Genomic DNA, 24,630 nt, shown 5'->3' with positions numbered 1-24,630 from the left:
ATGGGAATGTATCACAAGGAGCAAAACTGCGAGGTATGCAGTTGAGGGGGAGAAATAATGAATGTCCACCTGCTTCATCCCTTTTCAATGCTTTACTCACTCAAATTAATACAATTTCACTCTATAGGTTCTTAATCAAGAAAACGACAATCCTTAATGCTAGGCATTGCAATAGGCAATCAATTCACAGCAAACAATTCTAGATTAATTCACAGCAAACAATTCTAGATTAATTCTAAGCACTGCAAACACAATCATGACAGGCTCATGACAGACATTCCCTCTGCGTGCTAAGTTCAAGTGTCAGATCAAAAGTTTCAAGCCTTAGGCTTTACATCCAACAGATGCACAGTCACTCAGGCTGGTGGTGATCAGGTCCTGAACAAACTGGATGACCGTTTGAGGAGAGGGTCATAGGGAGAAGTTTCGACTATCACAAACGTCCAGACAGGTGGTAAAGTTTTGAGAGCGGTGAGGAAGATGCAAAGGATCAGGCAGATGAGAAAAGTTGAGATGTCAGTCCAGGTCCTCATCAGGCCCTTCAGATCAAGTGCATCCTTATTTCAGCTGACTGAATCCCTGTTCATCAGTTCTATTATACTAAATTTTGGGGCTTTTGATCCCCATTTCAATCCTGATCAGCTACCACTGGATTTCTCCATGACATCATTTACCCTGGGGTCAGAAACATCTGGTCTGGTGGTCTCCACCCTGATCTTTTCCCTTTTCCCTCTTATCAGGCAAGGACAGCCTGCCAGAGGCTTCCCCCAGTTTATCAGGGTAAGGGAAAGTGACTTGTCTGAGGATCATGCTGGAGGGCTCCATTAGGTGTGACTGCTGAGACTGAAGATTTCACAATGGAGTTTTTAAAATGGAATTGCTTAGGCTCAGGCCTAAGGCCATCCTCACAGAATGCTAAAATCTATTGTGAGAATGAAAAAAAATATACTCATAAGTATAAAAATGGAAATTAACTAAGATGTTCAACAAAAGATTTCCCCTCCTGACATTTTTCCCACCAGATCTCTGTTAATCCTAGAGAGTTAAAAAGGGGGAAATTTCTCCTTCAAAGCTTTTATCTTTGGAATTACCACTCTTTCCTATTTAATTTTGTGAATGAAGCAATTGTTCTCCTTTAAAATTTTTTTTTGTAAAAAAGTTGTAATACTGTAAGGGTCCGGCGAACGTCGAACGTCGGAGGAAGAGACCACCAAGGGACCGCGACTCATGCAACAGCAAAAGGGGTTTATTGAGATTCCAGCATGCTGGGGCTCCGTGCTCACTCAAGAAAGGAGAGCAGCCCAGAGCCCAGAGCAGGGGTTGAGCAATGCTTAAGTACACTTTTTGGGGAGGGCGGGGACTTTATATACATCACAGTCTCCTTTAACAAATCATCATACACCGCGGGAAAATCAAACAACAACTCCTAAACATGATTAGTTCATTCATTGGCGGGAACAGGTCCGACGGGGGTGATAGGTCAGTTCTAAAGCAGGGTACACATTCAAACTGATTGATCCAGGCCCTGCGATGCCTACGTGCAAGGCCACACAGGGCCCTTAAGTTATTAAACAACCAGGCGTTCAGGGGAAATATTTACTGGGCGGTTCCAAGCATTGTCTTAACAGCTACAGGAATTTCAGGTTTTGCATGTAGCATAGGAACTTAACAATACCTGGTCTTTTACATTTTAACTCAGGCCTTGCAATTTACAATGCCCGGTCTTTTTAACTTCAATTTCTTTTACCCTTACAATACATGTTTATGTTTTAATAATTTCTCACTGCATTAGTATATAAAATGAGTGTGAAAGTCCCCTCCCTCATTTGTGCTCTTGTAGCTACCACCTCACAGGGGTGATAACTTGAAATTTTGGTATATAACACACTATATCATCCAAAACCAAGAACAGATCAGTCTAGCTGGCTTTTCAGAATGGTAGGAATTCATCGTCTCATTGCCTAAGACGATCCCTACATGACATTGAAATCAGGTGATTCTATTCCATCATAAATTATCTATGAGGGATATATCTGAAACTTGGACACTGGGAAGAGGAAGAGAATTCATGAACTCCTGTAATGTGCTGGGCATTGCAGGTCACTTAATCCTTAAAACCATACGTCAGAGAGACAATGGATATTCTATAGCTTGCCCAACATTCCACTGATGGTTTGTAGAAGAGCCAGAATTCAAATGTAGGTTGAAGCTTGCATCTCTTTCACTATATTATGCTGGCATTTTGCCCTTTTTCTATTGTTTTTCCACAAGAAATACACTTTTCAGCAGTATTCTTAGAAATACAGTTTATAATTAGCTATGCATAAGGCAATGCATACTAATCATGGGGAAAATGAAAAATAATCTTGATTTATAAAACAACAACAATGGGCTGTGGTTGTAGCTCAGTGGTAGAAAGCTTACCTAGCATGTTTGAGGCACTGAGTTCAATCCTCAGCACCACATAAAAATAAATGAATAAAATAAAGGTATTGTGTCCATCTGCAACTAAAAAATTATATTTAAAACAAAAAACTTTAGGAAGAAATTTCCTGTAGCAACTCATAGGCTATTCAACTTAGTATACTGCCAGAAGGCATGCAAATGCCATTGAGAGTTTTCAGAACATACAGTTCTGCTATAGCAACTAACCTTCAAAAATATCCCTGATCTTTTAAAAGTTTTTATATACCCACCAAATACCAAGCCAAGAACATATTTTCTGCACATATGCATCAAAATCACCAGAGGGAGCTTTAGTTAGGCATTGGTTGCTGGAGCTTACCATTGCAACTCTGTCAAGTAGGATTCAAAAAATTGTTGTGGCTAATTATTTTAAATTAGACATTCAGTTCCTTAGTTGTACTAATTACATTTCAAATGCTCAAAAGTAATATTATGGCTAGTGGCTACTATTTTACTTAGCACAGAGTATTTCCATCATCACAGAAAGTGCTATTAGCCTTAATCTAGAATATACAGGTGATAGCTGAAGATACAAAGTGGGAGGTGATCTTCCAGAAAGTGCAGCACTAGATCCAAAGACAGAACTATTAGAATCTGCTTATTAAAAAGCAGGTAAAGATTCAACAAACGAGACTATGAAGGAATGGTTAAAGAGAGAAGAGAGAGACAGAGAAACCATGAGAGAATCATCTGCTAGGGGTGAAGAGAAGAGAGCTTTAAAAAGAGTATTGGGGATCAGCACAGTTTTAAACATGGAGACACATGATTCATGATGATGCAGAGTAGTGTTAATTGTGAAAGATGGCTTCCCAGACAAGTCCCCCAATAAAGTATTATACTTGGTGAATTCTTCTTTGACCAAAGTCCATCCCCCAGAAATTCAAACTGTCTTCATGCAAGTGTCACTATCTTTCAGAAGCAGATTCTCCATGGTCACATATACCAATTTTCTGTATGTGTGTTGGCCGTCAGATTTTAACTAAAGATCACAAATATAGAATATACAGATATATATTTAAGAATGTCAGTATTTATTAATAGCAATACTACTGTTAGGTGCTCCACTTAGTCTAACAAGTGCTTTCACCTTTCTCTTCGTAGTTTTGCTTAAAGGCAAATTTTCAGTAGATTACTTTATGTGGCAGGATAACATATGTAGTTAATCTTATGGAGTTTCTCAGCTGACCCAGCTTGAAACATTAAGGGATATCTTTGTCAAAGAGTAGCCTCTGGAATCCTTTTATTCTCCAAAAGGAATGTAATGCTACTTTTTGTTTTTTCAAGTTGCGATCCCAGTAGAATTTTTCCAGGTTGAATTTTGACGGTTTCCAAATTCCTCATCCAGCCACACAGTGTTTTGATTGCTCACCCACATTTCATCATCTTTATCTTTTTACTACTAACTCTCAGAGTGCAGTCTTGTCTCCAAGTTTCTGAGGGACCACCGTGTACTGACAGCAGCTATTCAGATGTCAAGTAGAAAGATATAAAGCTATGGCATTTGGCTGTTAAGAAAATTAGGGGAATTGGATGCCGGTATTTTCATTAAAGTTGTGGGAGTGAACAAACGTTATTTATTGAATAGAAAATGTTGAGGTCTCAGAGGGTCCCAAATGAAATACAGACAAGATCCCTACCTTGGTGTGGCTTATTTGAACAGGAAAGGTGTTACTGGAGTTACTTTCCAGACTTGGGATAGCCTAATTTAGTGGGTGGATCCGACCTAGTGTGCGGGATCAAGAGGAAGGGTTCTGAAGCAGGGACCCAGGACTGGAGGTTTGAAGGACGAGCGGAGTGAAGGAGAAGCACAGCTGTGTGGTGCCCACGTGTGGCTCCTGAGCAGACAGCGTGGAGGAGACCCGGAGGGTGGAAGGTGGAAACAGGAAGGTTGCGGGAACCAGGCGGCTCAGAGTAGTCAGCAAAGGGCGGGGAGGCAGGGCTCCACTTACAGACTACAATTCCCAGGAAGCATCCGGCAGCCTCCAACGGATGTGAGGTAGGGCGCCAGCCGCGACCTTTGAAGGAAAGAGGAAGTGTTCGGTCGTCGCGGAGCCGTAGGAGAGCGGCTGGGCAGGTAGGGCGCGGTGCGGGAGGAGAGGGAGGAGAGGGAGGGAGGGCCGCGGCGGGCGGGGACGGCCGCCGGCCGGACGCTCGAGGCTCGTGTTGTCACAAGGCGGCGGGAACCGTGGCGGGCGGGCGACGGCCCGGGCGGGCACCGGGAGAACAGGGTGGGAGGCGGGCAGGCCTACGGCGGCGGCGGCGGTAGCCGGGCGGCCTCGGCCACCCGGTAATCGCATCTTTTCCCGGCGTCTTGTCTGCAGAGGGAACGCTATGTCCGCGGAAGTCCCGGAGGCGGCCTCGGCGGAGGAGCAGAAAGTAAGTGCGCTCTAGGCGCTGCGGGCCTAGGTAGCCGCGTGCGGAGGGCGCGCCCGGAGCCCGGCCCTCGGCTGCCAGGCTCCACACCCAGGACCGGCTTCCCGACCTGGATGGGCGCCAGCGGGCTGGGCGTTGAAACACTCGATGTGTCCGTTTTCATTATTTTAAAAACACGGAGGGCCCAGGACTCGGTGCTTAATAGTTGGAACCTGAGTTTTCCTGCGAGCTTCACTTTGCTTAGGAAGTTTCCTTTTCCCGCCGAAGCATCCACTAGCTGTGGTAAAAGTGCGGGCAACTCCAGAGGCGGCTGAGGTGGTTTGGGCCGGGGTGTAGACTTGCACTGGGGTTTCAAGTCCAACCCTTGTGATCCGGTGACCAGAGTCAGCTCCTAAACTCTTTGCCCTTCATTTTCTTCATCTGTAAAGTCACATTCATAGTTCTTGTTTCCTACGCTTGTTGTGAGGCCAAAAATAAGGAGACACACATAGTATGTAGCTCAAAAACGTTAGCCAGTAGGGGCTGCGAATGGTGCGCGACCAAAACTCCAAAGATTGGAGCTTTAAAAGTTTTGTTAAGTTAGTTTTAAATGAAATCACAAGAATATTTTGTAAACTACTTTTTTTTGTCTCCTGATTCCATATTTTAGTTGTAAACTAATTTTTAGTATCTTTCCGATCTAATCTTTATTTATCTGGATTAATACTTGCCCCTTCCATCACAATATTTGTATAGTCCAGCCTTCCTTCGTATATATGGCTAAGAAATGAGAAGTTCCATGGTATCTTGTTTCCTGAATTGTTCATGGAGAGTTACCAAACTATTTTTGATAAAAAATCAAACTATTTCCTTAAATAGGATTTGGGTAGAATAAACCCTTGGCCTTTGCAAGGGTTTATGCTTAATGTTTCATCCATGTCCCTGATCAGCTTAGAAATTATTTTGAACCAATTTGATTCCATATGTTCTGGACTATGTTGATTTTTCCTGAATTGGATAATTGTGTTAATTATGTTAACTGTAAGTAATTGAAGAAAAGTAAGAAGACATCAATAGCAGAAATAATAGGACAAATTACATTATTTTGGAATATTTCCGTGAAAATTATAGGATATTTTTCACACTCTGGAAAAAAAGGACGGACTTTTGAATATGTATAGGTTAAGGGTTACAGACTTAACTAATTTTAAATATGGCTTATTTATTATAAGATATTATTGTGTTCATTATTAATTGGGATTTAGGAACTCGGAAAATAAATTCAAAATAACAAACCAATGTCTGTAGTGACATCTTAAATACTGTAATCAAACTCAGTTTTGACTTCTGGTACACAGTAGTATTCTAGGTAATTTTCTTTGATGAGCTCTGTTAGTTGCCTGACTCTGTGGAATTGATTTCTGGAGTGTAAATGTTTTTAATCTGAACAGCTTCATATATCTTCTAACAATATTAAGGATAGCATGAATGTTTTGTCTTAACGATCGTCTACATTAAACATTTATTTCAGATCCTTTGATTTTTAGCTGCTGTCATTAATACCACCCAGAGTCTATTGGGAATACAATGTCCCTTCTTGAAGATTGGCTGTAGATGTTAAGTGCCTGTGGCATAGATACTATCCCTAAACAGGAAGAAAATGTGCAAAGTCACTTCTGTGTTTCTGTGAGCCAAATCACCTGTTTCTTCTCTTTGGAAGAACAGTTAGATGACCTAAAAAATTGGGTTATTGTTTGTGTACCCAGTTGACCTTTCAATTAAAGCCAAAGTATTCAGCTAAAAATACTTTTTATGATTCTATGATAGATTAGCCTATTAACCTCAGAAAAAAATAAAGAGCTGGACTCTGCATAGATTAATAGCAACTCAACAATTTCTTACTTTGAGTAGTAGTATGGTACCAAGGTTAAGAAAAATAACATCAGATAGACTCCATTTTTTTAATTGGGATATCAATGAATATCTGCAGGCAAAGAAATTATAAATTACTAGCTTTTAACTTTTTGCCAAACAAAATCAGTCTAAATTATAAGTTCTGTGTGGCTGGTGTTTTCTGAAACTAAATGTCCAATATATTGAGTATATGGTAGCAATTATTAAGGTGCAGGGACTTTTTGAGGATGGCAAGTTCACTATCCCCTGGCTACATGGTGAACTCAGTTCTCTAAGAGTAAGATCTGAGGGCTGGGGTTGTGGCTCAGCAGTGTAGCGCTTGCCTAGCAAGTATGAGGCTCTGGGTTCTATCCTCTGCACCACTTTTAAGTAAAATAAAGGTATTGTGTCCAACTACAACTAAAATCTCTCTCTCTTTCTCTCTCTCTCTCTCTCTCTCTCTCTCTCTCTCTCTCTATATATATATATATATATATATAGAAAGAAAGAGTAAGATCTGAGGTCATTTAACTCTAGAGTCACAGATAAATTTACATTTTGAATTCAGCTCCATTTTTTAGTTGATATCCTGGACAGTTGGAAAGTCTGCTGAACCCCTGTCAGATGAAAATTCTGATAACAAGTCCTGACAGTACTTAGATATGAATTGAATGTCAATTCAGATGCCTGGATATACTTACATTTTTCTTTTAGATTAAAGAATCCTCATGGTCATCTGTAAATTCCCCTTTTAATAACACTAAACTAAGAGGCTTGTGCAACCTCATCTTGAGCACCTTAAACTCAAGGCCCTCTGCTTTCTTTCTTTTCTCCCGTACTAGTAGCATAATGATTAGCATTTTCAGAAATTGTTGGTTGAGTCATCCTCAGAACTTTTGAAACTATTGCTCCAATATAAATAGCAGTGCTAGTACTATAGTGAAAAAAAAGAGGGATAGATGATGGTAATACAGTATAAAAAGCTTATACTCTCTTTAATAATCTGAAAAAAACTAACACTGTATGTGTTAAACTTTAAACTTTTTTAAGGATCTTAATAGCAAGTTTTCTAAAGGTTATATGATATTCATCAAACTAAGTGTGATTTGTTTTAGAAAGGGTAACTATAAGTAGAGCTCTCCACTAAAATATATCTGTCAGTTAAAAGATACACTTTTTTTGCTTTTCTGCACAGTAGATGAAGTGAACTATTATTTAAATTATGGTTATGTGCTGCATAACAAGAGTTCCTTATAAAAACTTGATTCCTATTTCAGCTCTAGATTCTCTCAAAGGCAGTGTCAGGGGAACTAAGGTTCACTCTTAGACTGCCTGGCTGGGTGACCTTGAACAAGTCCTGTAACCTCTGGGTTTCTTTATGTGCACATGGGAGCAAGTTTCTACTGTGTTCATCATCATCATCAGAAATTCAGCCGGATGTGCCTGGCAATTCAAACTTATTTCATATTTTCTTCCATAACTCCTCTTCTTGACCAACTCTTTGTGTGTCAAAATTCTGAGTACCTGGGCTGGGGATATGGCTCAAGGGGCTGGGGATATGGCTCAAGCGGTAGCTCGCTCGCCTGGCATGCGTGCGGCCCAGGTTCGATCCTCAACACCACATACAAACAAAGATGTTGTGCCTGCTGAAAACTAAAAAATAAATATTAAAAAAAAAATCCCTCTCACTCCTCTCTCTCTCTCTCTCTAAAAAAAAATAAAAAAAAAAAAATTCTGAGTACCTTTGCATTCCCTACAGGGTCTTGCATACAGCAGATTGGTTTTTGTTTCGTTTGTTTCAATCAGAATTAGGTTTGGTTACATGTGACAGGAAAATGAAAATAATAGTTTAAAGAAGACAGAAGTTATTTCTCATGTCAAAGAAGCAACAGAAAAGGCTAGTCCAGGGCTAAGAGTATGGCTCAAGTTGTTAGGACTCATTTCTTGCTATTCTTGCATATCACCTCATGATCCAATATGGCAGTTCAAGTTTATTCTCATTCATTCAGCAGAAAGGACAAAGAGGGCAAATGATGTATTCTCTTCCCTCAGGGAGGCTTTTTGGATGCCACACATGCCAATTCTGCTTATATCTTCTTGGCTGGAACTTAGTCACATGGTCATGCCTAACTGCAAAAGAGACTGCGGAATTAATTTTTCACTTGGTCATATTGATAAAATAAGTAAAATTGATAGGGAAGAGGGGAGAATGGATATTTAAGTACCCATATACAGTAATGTGTCACATAATCACAGTTTGGCCAACAGTGACACCATTATGATGTTCCCATATGATTATATCACTTAGTGACAGCCATCTTAATTGTTGTAAGCACTCTCTGATGTTTGCACAGTGGCAAAATTGCCTAACTATGCATTTCTCTGACCTTGTCCCCATAGTTAAGTGATGCATGACCGTTTCCATATATCCCCAGTAAATAGTGGCTATCAATTGCTTTTTTCCCCAGGTTTTAAAAAATTGCAGTTAATTTTGGTATCTTTGTGGGGCTGTTTTGATAACAATCTTTGGTCACTAGAAGGCTTAAGTTGTCTGTTCAAAGTGGATGTTTGGGTCTGTGTATAAGTTAAGTCTAGAGGTAAACCTTAATCCTTTCTACTTATTCATCTATCATTGTGAACACATTGCTGAGCAGATAGAGAACTTGCTGAGAGTGGTCAGATTATTATTGCTGATACTATGTAACTTCTGCTGAAGATTGAAAAATTCTATTGTTCAGAAATAATCAGCTATAATAGAATATAAAATAATCCTTAATTATTTGAAAACCTTTGTTAGATGTATTTATTACTTTCACCCCATTAACAGAAGGGATTTCAAATGTATCTTGATAGTATGATTCACAAACATACATGTGCTTAACATTGATAAATGTCAGGTCCTGTGCTAGGTGTAGAGTGTACAACTTTGGGGTGTATGTTTTTGTAAAGAGGATTACTATTTTTAAATTCTTGAATTTTGTTTTAGATGCATCATGAGCACATATATCTGTGTTTCTTGTTTTCCCAATTTGTAATCCTATAGGGAAATGTTCAGAATTCTGCCAATGTTTCTCTTATACCTCACTCACTGCTCCCACTGCCCCCGATCATTGGCTTAGAAATTACTTAGCTATGAGGCTGTGACAGGAGAGCATCTTATCAGGACCCTGGCTCAAAAAATGGACTGGGGATATAGTTCAGTAGTCGTAACACCCCTGGTTTCAATCCCTGGTACAAAAAAGAAAGAGAAAGAAACCATTTAAGTAAATCCATTTATATTCCAGCATTTGTTTCCAAAATGTAGTCATGAAGAGGCTTCTTTTTCAGAATAAAACTTCAAAACCAGATTTGAATTTTAAGAAATACTTCTTTCTTAAATTTGTCTTTTCTTCTCCCTTTTGATGATCCTCTATATTGTATTTTCTATTTTCACTAGTTTCTATTTTTTATTCTCTTTATATTCTTTTGAGTTCATTTCTTTCTTTGACTTTTGGGGCTGGGGCAGTGTGAGGAATCAAATCCTGGACCTCATGGGCCAGGCAACTGCTCTACCACTAAGAGCTACACCCCTAATTTTCTTTGTGTACTTATAGGTCATTGACATTTAACTGTATTGTTTAATATAAGCCCTTTTTATCCTATAAGTTTATAATAAAGTTATGTGTGTGTATGTGTGCACGCATGTACACACATACACACACACACACATATAGATATATAACTTTTATTATCAGTCATGATTTTTAGTTTTTCTTTTTGTGATACTCTGGGAACCCAGACCTGGCATGTTGATAGGTAAGCATTTTACTACTAAGCTACATTCCCAACTCTTAAAAAAAAAAAAAAAAAAAAATTATTATTATTATTATTTTTTTTTAACTTTCAGACAGGGTCTTGCTGAGTTACTCAGGCTGTCTTCCAACTTGTCATTCTCCTGCGTATCTGGGATTAGAGGCATGAACCACCACTCCTAGCAGATTTCTTTTTGTAATTGTGAATTATTTAGTAATTTTTTTTAAATTTCCAAATGTTAGATTCATACACACATACATACTTTAATGAATTGCAGTCAGAGATAGTGGTATAGATGAAAATGGTTAAGACTGGCTTTATAACCTGGTTGTTTTGTCAATTTTTCCATTGGTGCTTGAGAAGAATATATGTTCTCTAATTTTAGGGTATAAATTAAAATCAAGTATGTTGTCTGTTCCCCCCCCCCAATTGATAATTGAGGAAGATGTGTTGAATTCCATGGTAGTAGACTCATTAATTATTCCCTATAGTTCTATAAATTTTTGTATATTTTGAGGCTATTTTATTAGAGGAATTAATATGTAGATCCTTTGTTTCTAATAATGCTTCTTAAGGTGTATTTTGTTTTAGATCCATTATGAGCATATATCAGTTACTGTACCCTGGGTTTCTGTTTCCTCAATTTGTAACCTACAGCAAAAAATTCAAAATTCTAACTGTTAGGTGTACCATCTCTGTTTTGATTAGGGCTTTAAATTTTAAGAAATACTTTTTTCTTAAACTTGTCTTTCTTCTCCCTTTTGTTGATCTTCTATATTGTATTTTCTATTTCACTAGTTTCTATATTTTTACTTAGTCCTCCCCTCCATGTTTATTTTTAACCTGTGTTCTTTCATTTTTAGATTTTTTTTTAACTAAAGACTTTTGACCAGAAATTAATTAATTAATTAATTAATTAGTTTGTTTGTTTGTTTTTGGTAAATCTAGCTGCGGGATTTAAATGGACAGTCTATTTTCTGTCTATGGTTTCTGTAGTTATTGACATTTTATGACATTTTAGGATTTGTTTCTCCCGTGTTGATCTTTGCTTCTTTTTGTCACTGCCATACCTCCACCATAGATCTTTCCCCCTGCCCCACCCTTTAATTGATGTTGTCCATTTTACCCCCGTTTTAGTTTGGAAGTTATATACTGTGTTTCTGTGGGTTAATTGGTTCCCCTTAAAGTTTTTTTATGCCTCTTTAAATAAACTAAAAGTAAAGTAAATATTATAAACTCTTATAAGTGATACAATACTAGAGAATACTTAAACACTAAAATATACTATATTGCTATATGGTATTTTCTTTTCCTTTTTTCCCCTGGTACTGGTATTGAACTAAGAGCCTCATGCATGCACTCTGCCACTGAACTATACCTCTAGCCCCCTGTCTTTTATTTAAACTCCACATAATAAAAGACCTTCAAGTTAGAATATTGACTTCTCAGTATATGTGCATATGTACCAATTTCTTTGTTTGCTATTTCCTTCTTGTAGCAAACCTTTTTTTTGAGATTTGTTTTCATTCCAGCTGAAGTAAATGTCTAGGAGTTCTTTCATGTCCAAAAACATGTAGTCACACCAGATTCTGTGTTGTTTTCCATTTTTGAACTACAACTACACAGATAAATTGCTCATTTTACCTGATCTTATTCCTGTGAGAAGACAGGATAGAAACCATTCTACATATTTCAAACAAAGGAACATGTCTTGGGATGAGATTAGAGATAAAGGAGCAGAAGTGGGGAAGGTTATGTTTCCAGAATTGGAGGATTGCACAAAGCCTTTGACTTTGCAAGAATAATCACTTGAGAAGTCCATTAACTCTATGTCCACTGCCATGCAGCTGCTATAAACTTCCTTTAAAGCCGCAGGAACTCACAGGGGCTACTCCTGTTGGCCATTGTCTGTAGCATCACCAGGAGTAGAATGGATTCTTTTTCCCATGCCTTTTCATCAGTGGCATCCACTGGTGGGGCCTGATAAGAATTTGTTCTGGGGAATGTAGTTTTGGACTTCTCTAGAAGGATGAATGTGGACTGGTTGCCAACCAAGGAAGTCTTTCAGAATGTTAGTTGAATGTTCAAGCATTTGAACTTGCTTAACATCAGTAATGTCCTAAAACTGATTACATCTGAGGAAGGTTAGGAATGTTTCTGTGTGACTCATGAAAAGTATATTGTGGAAGTCTTGAATAGTATTTGCCATATTTAAATATGTAGTTTAAGTAATATTATCTTTACCCTTGTTGCATTTAACACCCTTTTTTGGTGTTTAATGCATCAACTTTTGAATCCATCTACAAAGTTGCACTAACAGGGACCTAGAGAACTCCTGTTTCAAATCAAAGGAAAAAGTGGAAAGCTCTTATCTTCTAAGCCCAAGAAAGCTGATTTTAGTACATATGTAGATCTTTATTAACACTTTTATTTGAAGGTGCTGGGATTGAAGGGCAGCAGTCAGCTTTGGGTTTTTGTCAATCACTCATTTAAAATTAACTGTACCAGGAAAACCAAGAGTAGGTCCCTCCTTCCATTTCCACTTACAAATTACAGTAGTAGGAACACCCTTGGCTACAGGAATTATCTGCAGTAAAGACTGAGCCATAGAGGCAGCTGTGCAGTGATGAATGTGGATTGGTTGCCAACCAAGTGCCCACCTTCCCACTCTAAACTATTAACCTTAAATTTATGTTATTTCTCCAACTTTTGTGATAATTTCAGTATAATCTTATCTTAAAGTGGGGGTTAGATTCTAAAGGCATTGAAGCAAAAATCTCATTTAAAATATCTAAAATCATTCTAGAAAAACTCCTAAGGAAAGCATGTTGATATGCTTATATACCAGAAGATCATAGGATTAAGGTGAAAGTGGAAGCAGCAGTTTTTACATACCATACCTCGCACCTGACTCTCTCTGGTTTATACCTTTCTGGTATGCAATGATTGGTAGAAACACCATTATTTGAAGTCTGTAATATCTCTGGCTGAGCACCCAAAGCTGACTGCTGCCTTCAATCCCAGCACCTTCAAATAAAAGTGTTAATGAAGACCTACATATGTACTAAAATCAGCTTTCTTGGGCTTAGAAGATGAATTTTGTGTACATCTTGTGAGTGGATTATGTAACCACAGTAAGGAGAGTGAAAATCAACATAGACAAATGAAACTACAACATAAAAGAGGTAAGTAGGAAATTTGAAGCAGGAAGGGAGAATATACATATAAGAAGAAGCCCTGTGGAAAACAAGGTATTTTGGATAGCAATACTTTTTTCCCCAAATACTCCAAGATTGATAATAGGGTATGACAAAACACAGGGAAATTGTTCAAAATGAAGAAAGTATTGACAATACATCAAGCAAATAGAGCTGATTATAAAATGTATGAATGTAATTTTGAGGAAAATCTGCAAAAATTATGTGACATTTGTTTCAATTCCTAGATAAATGATTTACTTGCTGTATAAAAAAGTTAGTTTGACAATTATGAATTTAACATTTCTGCTTTTTTACTTCATAAATAATCCAGAAGAACCAAAATATGCTGAGTTATGATTTTGTTGGTCCGGTGTGCAGAAATGAATTTATTAGAAAATGTGCCTTGCCAGTTACCCAACCTACAAGTCACAGGACAGCTTTGTTTTTCTTGACTAATCTCTCTGGTGCAGTGCTTGCTATGACGTGATAAATACTGCTTCCCTATAACATATGGCACTTCAAAAAAAAAAAAAAATGTAGACTAAATCAAGACTAGTGTCAAAAATAAATAGACTATTATCAGAAAATAGGTTTTGATACGTTAAAGAATGGGATCTTTGATATGAACAGTTTGTTATTTTAAACATGGGGAAAATTATGCAATAAAACAGATATGAGGATTGTTGAAAATAATCTCTCTTTACAAATGTTTTTTTCTGTATTAATTTGTTCAGGAAAATATGCTAATAAGGAGGCTGCTGTTAATTTCTAGTAAAGAATCCATTGATCTTCAAATCAAACATAATTTTAGATAAGTAGAAAATCAAAAAGATCTTTTTTATTTTTGCAGTATTAGGAAAATTCTCTAAATATAGACAAAGAGCTGAAGAGTTCCATAGAAGGTGACTAACTATAAATGTATTATACATGACTGGAAAGTAATGGCAAGCAAGACTTTAGAGCTGAGCTATCTTGATATTTTTATCCAGTGTGTGGGGTGCTACACATGCATCACAGCTATAATAGAGCTATCACATGGAACATTTGAAAAACAAGACAGAGATGCTTTAAAGGCTTCTGTGCTTGATTTCTTAGATGCTGTGTTACTTGGCATTTAGCAACTGAAGCCAGAATCCAGATATTAAAAGGTGAATTATTTTAAATCACTGAGTTGTACTAAAGAAGTAATTTATTTTAAATTATTTCAGGAAATGGAAGATAAAGTGACTAGTCCAGAGAAAGCTGAAGAAGCAAAATTAAAAGCAAGGTATCCTCACCTGGGACAAAAGCCTGGAGGTTCAGATTTTTTAAGGAAACGATTGCAGAAAGGGGTAAGTGGTCATGTGTAAACCTTCAAATATTTAAAATCTTCTGAACTCAGTGTACTGACAGATTGTGAAATGGGTGTCTGCATATTTAGCTCTGTACTTAGCAGATGCATGTTTGTGTATACCTTTTTTCAATATACTTTTCATTTCATAAATTTGAAAAGAATTTAAAATTTACCATTTTAAATTATGAACTATTTCAAACATGTAGCATAGTGAAGATAACAGAATCCAGACACACCACTTATATTAAAATATTAGTATTTTTGTCATGTTTACTTTGGTTTTCTTTGTAATATGTGTGTAATTGAAACCTACCCTATGCTACATAGCCCCTTTCTTTCTTTGCTGCAAAAGCAAATGCTCACCAGAAGCTGGTAGTTACCCTGCTGCCCATATATTTTAACTTTTAGCTGTTTTAAAGTGATTCTCCTACAATATCCAAAGGCTTAAAATACTTTGTATTTGGATGAAATGATCACGGATAAAGCACCGCTTACTCTTCCTTTGGTAATAGGTTTCACAGTTACTCTAATACAATTTTCATACTGTAATTTAGGTAGTTCAGGTTACTGGAAATGCATTTTTCAAAATCTTTTTGTGTGAGATAGAAACCATTATTTCTCAATAATGAGATGAATTGAACCTGTTTGTTAAGTTTTTTCATCTAACCCTTTTCTTTATTTCTGTTAAAAAAGAAGAAAGAAAGAAAAGCAAATTAGAGGATTCCATATTAAGCTTAAACACATTTCAGTTATTTACCATACAGGGATCAGGGAAAGATGAGATATTATATATGGAAGAGAATTGTTTACCAAATGAGATGCCATATCGTGTTTCTTCTTAAATATACTGGTATCTGTTGCTTGTATACTAAAAACAACATCTGTAGTGTGTGTGAGTTTGGGTGTGTGTGTGTGTGCATGTAAAACATTCCAAAAGAATGTTTTAATGATTCTTTAAAGTGTCAAAAAAAATAGAATGGTGTAGTTTACTCTTACATGAAATGACATTCACAGGTCTGAAATAATAAGATAAGGAAAAATTACAGTAACTCTATAAAAATGTAAAACTTTTATATCATGAGACATAATACAGGGGAATTATTATCAGGAAAAAGGGGGGTGAGCTTTAAGAAAAACATTAAGGTACCCCTATATAACGGATATTAGCAGAGTCAATAAACACAAAGAAAAGTGCTTATCATGATAGAAATCAATGAAATGTAAATTATACTGTAGTGTATACAACTAAATATGTTCGTTTTCTTTAAATGAATAATCTCTAATGAGTTAATAAAAAGATAAGGAAAATATCTTCGAGATTTTTCCCTTGTAGCTTTAATTAAAAACATCACTTTTCAATAGTAGAGATGGTTAAATAAATTTTAATAAGTCAACAAAATAGAATATTATGTGGATATTTTAAAACATAATTACAGAGATCAAAATATTGGAGATAAATAGAAAAAAATAGAATGAAAATTGTTCTATGAACCTAGCTAAGTGGAATGTACATGTACTGAGTCTAAATATAAAACTGTCCCATCGGGCATGTTTTTAGTTATGAAATAAATGTTAAGTATATCATCTTTGACTATTAAATTATTATTTCAATTTGACTGATTATTAATCTTTTGTAAACAAAAACCTTTGCTAATATTTAGCATAATTATAAGCTAACAGGCTTTTCTCCAGTATGTTGGGACTGTTGTCATTATAATTTTCCTCTAGCTTCAACTATTTATGATTTTTTTAAGCATCTTTAGGTCAGAATTTACATACATTGCCTCTTGGTGTTATAGATAATAAGTAGTGAGAAATGAGGAAAATGCCAACTGAATCAAGAAATAATTATATAGAAGTTGAGAAGTGAGCTCAGATTAATTTGGTATTCTGACAGAATGTCAATGATTTTATATATATATATATTTGGGAAATAAAGTCTTGATTTAAAAACAGTCTGAATCATGGGGTTTTGGGTTTTGATTTTTACTCTGTCACAGTAGTTAGTAAGCTTGGCAAGTTTCTTTGTTATTTAGAGGGTTGCGTTAGATTTTATAAGGCTTTTTATGTGTTATTGTACCCATTGGTGACACTATGATGTTAACATTATATAATATTATCATGAGGCTTTTAATAGTAAGATTATGCACATCATGGTCATGTTGACTGTCAGAGCTGGGGGAGGCTAGGAAGAAGCAGTCTAGCCTGTATTTTCCACATCTGATCCAAGAAGACTGAGGATCTAGTTTTAAGAAACATGGCTTTAAAGTTAAACAGTCACTTTTTTTTATGTTAATGCTATTATAAATACCAATTTAGGTATGGCCTCTGCATTTGAGTGAGAAGAGGACCTTTTAATAAGATTCTAATCCGGATGAATCAGACTTAATGTTTGGTGAATTAAAAAATACTTTTATTTAACAACTCACAAAAATTGAGAAATTGTTAGAGATAACTAATATCACCCTTAGACTGTATCTGTGTATCCCAGTATGAAAAACATCAATCTAGTTCACCTCTACCTAAAGCATGGACTTCTTTATCTGACATCTTTGCTGTGTCATTGTCTTTGCTGATCTCTGTGTAAGGATTTTAGTTTTATATCTAGTAGTATTAAATAAATTTAATTGCTTCCCCCCAAGCAGAGCAGTCTAAATTGTAATTAAGTAAGATCTTTATATGATGAACTCTTGCTTATTGTAAGATAGTTATTATTAGAAACTGAGTTTGTTAAATTGGCAAAAATCTGCCTAAACTTTGCACTATAAATTTCTTTCTGTACTTTTGACAGTAAGAAATTTGACAGGTTGTTTTGTTCTCTTTCAGAGGTCACTAAATTCAGAAGCAGCTCTTTAATATACAGTGCATCAGAGTTTGAAATTTTTTTTCTACACTCATTTTAAAACATTATGCAGAGGGGCTGGGGATGTGGCTCAAGCGGTAATGCGCTCGCCTGACATGTGTGCGGCCTGGGTTCGATCCTCAGCACCACATACAAACAAAGATGTTGTGTCCTTTGAAAACTAAAAAAAAAATTAAAGAAATATTTTTTTAAAAATTCTCTCTCTCTCTCTCAAAAAACAAAACAAAAACATTATGCAGAAAGGCAGGGTTGCAGTGGCACACACTTATAATCCCAGCAATTTGAGAGGCCGAGACAAGAGGATTGCAAGTTTAAGGCCAGCCTTGGCAACTTAGTGAGACCCTGTCTCCAAAAAAAAAAAAAAATACTAGTGGTATACTTCAGACATAAAGCACCCCTGCCCTCAATGTCCAGTATGAGAAGCAGTTTCTAACTCTAAACCTTCTGGCCATGGGCCAGATAAAGCTTTTCAAAGGATAGTCCCTAAAGGGAGGCATCCCATGAGACCTTTTCCCTCTTCACTCAGGCCATCATTTCATTCCAAATTAATTTGTAGTGATCACATAAATATGATTTAAATTCCTACAGAAAAATGCTCATTCTAGAGGATGGAATATCAACAATTAAAATAATTTTATTGGGTGTGAGGTTGATTGGAAGGTGGGTAGCATATCCTAAATGCAAGTTGGTAAATTATGCTTTTTTATTTTCAAAATAATTTAAGCAAGAATTTCCACCTGGTGGTTCTGTTAGTAAATTAAAGTTTTATGTTTTACTAAGTCCAGTACTTTTTATTTCCAAGTATCTTGATGTCAGTCTTGGGGGTTCTATATTAAAGTCAGAATGGTCCAAGTAAGCCTGAAGAAAGAGTTCTGGCTTGAGTTCTCAGTTGTTGACTTATGCTAGAAATCAATAGAGAATCATAGCTGTTTCATCCTATTAATTTCCTGTTAAGATTTATTTAGATTAACTCATTGTATACTGGCATAGGGTTGCAAATATGTCTTAAATCAGTCTAATGTTTATGAAAACATTAATCTGAATTTTGGTTTTTGCTTTTTTTTTTTTTTTTTTTGTAGCAAAAATATTTTGATTCTGGGGATTACAACATGGCAAAAGCAAAGATGAAGAACAAGCAACTTCCTGCTGCAGCCCCGGATAAGACAGAGGTCACTGGTGACCATATTCCCACTCCACAGGACCTTCCTCAACGGAAACCATCCCTTGTTGCTAGCAAGCTGGCTGGCTGATTAAAAGAGCTGACCTGCATGAATTTTCTAATTCCCATTATTTCTCCTCATATGTTACTTATCCACTTTTTATTCCTTTCATTCACTAAGTCATTTAAATGAGACTGACGGCTTTGCAGGTAGCGATAGTGTGTGCTGCTATTGTAAGGGAATATATATGTGTAGAGGTTTTGATTAGTTTTAACAGTGCACTGATGAAAAGGACATGTTAGAGCAACATAAGTAATCTACTTGAAAATATTTGTATATATTACCTAACTCCTAATATAGGTTCCAAAAAGTAATAAGCAAATTTTACAATTTTAATGTTTTGCCTTCTTCGCTTATCTTAATTATAGCTGTGTATGTTACTCTTATTTAATGTAACCTCTGTATTGATTTCTTCTGTATTTTCCTTCTGGATTTTGTCAAACAGAAGTTTAAGCCACAAGTTTGAAGAAGGATCACAAATTCAAATGAAAATAGGAGGGGCTTTGAAAGATTTGTATAACTGTGCTTGAACTTGAATGGCCTTAAACCTGTTTCAGCTTTAACAATAGAATTTTACTTGGGCAATATTTGCCCATTCTGGTGTAACTTACGTGACTTCAGTGCTTAACAGCTGCCATTGAAGCTAGTATTCTTATTTAGTTTTGTAGTGTTAAATACCTTTCATTGTTGAAGATGTGAATGAAGTATGCATGTGCATCAACTGTTGAATTCACTTTTGTGCCATTTTTGTAAATACAGTAGTTTTGCACAACCTTTCATAAATGTCTGTATTAATTTCACATATTAGAAAGTAGATAATGTGCCATCGAGAAGCACAAGAGTTCCTCCTACACAAAAAAATATGTCCTTATAGCTTTTATATAATAAGAGTAGTTTACAATCTTGGGCTTATAGAATACCAAACTGAATTCTTCATCTTCACTCAGTCTGCCGTAGAATTAAGCTTTTACAATTGTTACTAATATCCATGACATTCAGTGGCCTTGTGCAAATATGATATGTTGCTTAGGCATATCTTTTGTCCTATGCAGATCTCGTTTTGTCTTTTACGAAAATTGCAGTTCATATAATTTATACACACTTTTTTTAAGTATACAGACTTTTTACTTCCACACTTAACTTTGGAGACACTAGAGTAAAAGGCTTTCCATATTCTGCCTTCTGTTTTCTTCTCCTCCCTGCCCCACCACCCAACTTTTCTTGTCTGTCTTTGCTTCTTTTGACTATTTGGGCTATTTAGTTTATATGATAGCATAGGCATCTGTAGCCTTACTCTTTTTAATTTGCTGTGCTGAATGCTGTATTTTATAACACAATAATGGTGTTTTCCCTCTTTCATTTCTCAGTTGTTAACTTACCACTTAACCCTATTATTATTATTGGCATTTAACAATTGTTTAAATAAAAATTTTATAATGAAACAAATAGTTGAGAGAACTGGCCCAGGAATCTGTCAGATTGAATTAAATTCAAGTAATTATGATGAACTAAGAATTAGGCTTGTGACGAGTAACATACATGATAGCTAAGATTTATTCATATGAAAAACATTTAGATAGTTGCTTCTGAGATGTCACTTTAATAAAATATGAATTTAATTTTACTTGTGGTTCATCCAGTTAGAACTTTAACACTTTATTAGGACAGGTTTACTGTTGTCTTAGAGCTCTTCCCACAAGCTGTAATATGGTAGCAGGATAATGAGGATTGCTAGACAGAACTGATACTATTTTTCTCTTCATCTTTGACTTGCACAAATCCTCTTTTGGATCCAGGCATCTTTTCTAGGTCTTGGCTTCATTTGTAACTGCTTTTCTGTGATGCCAAATCATAGTAGATGGTGCCTTGAACATAGCACCTGTGCTTAAAGGCTAATTGCCTTCCTTCGCCACCCACCCCAAAGGCAGAAAAGCAACAAAATCAGTACTGTGTTCATTTGTAATTTTAAGGATCAATGATATATAAATATATGAATATATTTGTAATGAGACCAAGTATGTTATTCCATAGTATGTAAACTTATACTATAAGATCCATTTAAGAATTTTTAAATAGCCCTAAATAGAATTTCTATTATAGTTAGTCCTTTTTTTTCCATGAACATTTGCAAGCTATCACCATTAAATCCAAACATCAAAAAGATTAATCTGAAAGATCAGAGAGGCCATGTTATTCCCAACCATGATAGAACTCTTGTAGTTTGTGACAAGTGACATAACATCTGCTTGAGTTTTAGTTTGTAAAATACGATATTTAACCTACCTCAAAACTTGTTGAGGATCTGTGAAATACTGAGTAAGTGCCCAAAAATAAAATATTGTTGATTGTCTTTTTATTAAAAGTAGTTACTCATTAAACCAACCTGCCTTCTGTAAAGTCACAGTGCTTAAAATCTCAGGATTTCCCATTAGGAAAGACCTGTCATTAAGGATTTGTAGATATAATTAATTGCTTAGCTTCCATTGGTGCTTGGGATAGAGAGGTTTTAAATTTTTCTATTTTTTGTTCTGCCTCAAATCTCAGTTTATTGAAGCATTTTGCAAGCTCTTTAATCACTGCTTGAATGAAAATTTTGATGAGATGAGCTTAATTTCTACTTTTTTGAAGTCGTGGTTTGAAAAGTGACTAATTTTAATCATTGTCCTGTTTGCCATAAGTTAATGTTAGAGTAAACTGAAGTTGGAATTAAATACTTCATGAAAATTGGCTACCATCTGAAGTAAATTCCCGTTTCATGTTCAGTAGCTCTTACTTTTGATAGTACAGTTTTGACAAACATTTTGTTCTTGAAGGCTACATCTAAAATAGTTAAAGAGTTCTTGGCAAATTGAAATAGGATAGTTTGATGAATTGGAAGGAACATGTTTGTAGTCTTTACAAAATTGTTGAATAATCTTGTGCTGCTGACCTAAAAATATGTCTTAACTATTCATCAAGGTGGGCCTCTAGAGCCTCTACTTGTTATTACTTCAGCAGTGAGAATTAGTTGCTCTTTTTACTTGATGTAACAAAAGTATACCTCTAATATTTATTGGTACTTTTTACTAAATCAAATTTATGTTCTTATACAATACAAATAGTGTAATTTTATCAAAGTTGAAATGTAGTATGTACTTAAATTGTGCTGTAAAATTGGTGTTTGGTGATCAGGAGCAGGTAGTATATGGGAAGAGCATTTCTGAGTGGTCACCAAAGCAGTTTCTCCGGTGGCCTTTTCACATTCCCCAGCATATAAGCATATTTCTCCCACTTTTCATTTCCTCCCTGAAGCCCATTTTTTTAGAGCTAATGAATTATTAATCCTTAATATCCATCCCAATATGCCAAAATTTAGGACCTGTCACATTTTCTAAAACATCCTAATCTAGATAATGACTAATATGAGCCACTGTCCCAACTCAGCATGCACTGCCAGTCTTCTGTCTTTTTTCCCCAAATCCCCACCACACCTTATAAAATTAGGATCAAAGGAACTCTATGATTGTTGAATTTAAGGATAAAAACACCAATTTGAATACTTTTTTACTAATTTCAGCCTTCTGGGTAGGTAGGTCTATGGATTTTATTCTACAAATCACTGGTGGTCATGATGGCCATTAATGTATTGCTTGTATTCTGTTATTTATCAATTAAATGGCATTTGAAAGAAAACATCTTATTCCTTTAATATTACACCCTCAAATCTGCTACTGAATCTCTAGCATTTGTTGTGCAATAGGACATTTTGCCTGTATTAAAAAGGCCAAGAGTAAATGCCTTTTTTGTTAAATGTGTCTACAGAGTTGGCAGTTAATGCTGAAATTTGTCAAATAGCCCTTCCAAAATTATACTTGTGAGATACCAAAATAAATAAATTGATCTAATTTCTATTGATTGGATTTGCAGTTTTGTCTTATTTAAAGCTAATATTTTCTGAAGTTCAAATACCTGTATATGCAGAATTTTGACTATTGGTGGTTTTAGATTTTGTTTTAATTACAAAAATGTATGACAATGAAATTCTAGCAGTCAACTTTTTTTGGTAAAGCTTTGTAATTAAGGTAATAAAATGGTTTCAGATTGTGATTCGTCTCAGTCTCATGTACAAAACACTTTAGTATTGAATATAGAAAGATTGATGATTCTCTCTCACCCTATACAAAAGTCAAATGAAAATGGATCAAAAACCTAGAAATGAGACCAGAAACAATGCAACTCCTAAAAGAAAATATAGGGTCAACACTCCAACATAAGATGCAGAAAACAACTTGCTCAAGAGGACTCCTAAAGCTCAGGATATAAGAATTAATAGATGCAATGGCATCAAATTTAATAATTTGTGCACAGCAAAGGAAATAATTTAGAATGTGAAGAGAAGGTAGAAAATTCTTGGCTAGCTACTCTTCTGGCAGAAGATTAATATCTAGAATATATGAAGAACTCAAACTTTAAACACCCCCCCCCAAAAAAAAAAAGTTAATAAATGTGCAATGAACTAAACAAACTTCTCAATAGAAGATACAAATGGCCAACAAATATATGAAAAATGTTCATCTTTAGCAATTAAGGAAATGGAAATCAAAACTACACAGATTCAATCTTTGGTTAGAATAGCAGCCATCAAAAATACAAACAATAATAAATGCTGGAGAGGATGTGGAGAAAAAGAAACACACGGTTGGTGAGATTGTTAATAAGTACAACCACTTTGGAAGTCAGTATGGAGGTTCCTCAGAAGAATGAGAATGGAACCACCATATGACCCAGCAATACTACTACTCAGCATTCATCATAAAGGATTAAAGTCATCATACTGTAGTGATATATGCACACCCATGTTTATAGCAGCACAATCCATAATAGCCAAACTATGGAATCAGCCTAGGTGTCCATCAATGGATGAATGAATAAAGTAAGTGTGACATATGTACACAATGGAGTTTTATTCGGTCATAAAGAAAAATGTCAATTGCAGGAAGATGGATGGAACTTGAGAACATTATATTAAGTGAAATAAAAGACAAATTCAGAAAGTCAAGGGTTGTATGTTTTCTCTCATATGTCAAAGCCATAGAGTGAAAAGGAAATGAAAGGGGAAAATTTAAGGAAGACCAGTAAAGAGGAAAGGGACCAGGGGAAGGGAAAGAAATAGTAGGGAATGATATTATCCAAATTTATTGTGTGCATGTATGCATATGTAACAACAAATCCCATAATGTGCCAATAAGGATACGGAAAAAATGAAATGTGATGAACCATGCACACATTTTAAGAAGTGAAATATATCTGTATATAATTTAATGCAAGGTAGAAAATAGTACATTCCTCAAGAGAGATAGGAGTAATATTCCAGGTAGTCTAGAGGAATGAGTTCTTTGAGGAATAAATAGAATGAGTTTTAGAGGTGGCTTTTAGAGATGAGTTGAAAACATTTTAGGTCGAGGAAATATTATTTTCAAAAAAGCAAGGAATTGGAGAAATGTAGACCAACATAGGAAGTTTGGTTGTCGA

General features: G+C 35.8%; 1 protein-coding gene across 3 annotated transcripts; it reads left to right on the top strand.

The window, feature by feature from the left end:
* The first annotated feature begins 4,450 nt into the window (after positions 1-4,450).
* On the top strand, positions 4,451-23,013 carry Arpp19 (cAMP regulated phosphoprotein 19). 3 transcript variants are annotated; one of them, XM_027925879.2, is made up of 4 exons: positions 4,451-4,540; positions 4,788-4,842; positions 14,912-15,034; positions 18,979-23,013. In XM_027925879.2, the coding sequence occupies exons 2-4, from the start codon at positions 4,798-4,800 to the stop codon at positions 19,147-19,149; spliced, it is 339 nt and encodes a 112-aa protein (XP_027781680.1). In that variant the 5' UTR covers positions 4,451-4,540; positions 4,788-4,797; the 3' UTR covers positions 19,150-23,013. The 3 variants fall into 3 exon arrangements, with proteins under 3 accessions (XP_027781680.1, XP_071464375.1, XP_071464374.1); XM_071608274.1 differs by lacking the exon at positions 4,788-4,842 and having other exon boundaries at positions 4,475-4,540; XM_071608273.1 differs by lacking the exon at positions 4,451-4,540 and having other exon boundaries at positions 4,640-4,842.
* Positions 23,014-24,630: the final 1,617 nt, after the last annotated feature.

Source organism: Marmota flaviventris, chromosome 2 (genome assembly GCF_047511675.1).
Source record: "Marmota flaviventris isolate mMarFla1 chromosome 2, mMarFla1.hap1, whole genome shotgun sequence".
Classification (NCBI taxonomy): domain Eukaryota; kingdom Metazoa; phylum Chordata; class Mammalia; order Rodentia; family Sciuridae; genus Marmota; species Marmota flaviventris.
This window is presented reverse-complemented; position numbering and strand designations above follow the sequence as displayed.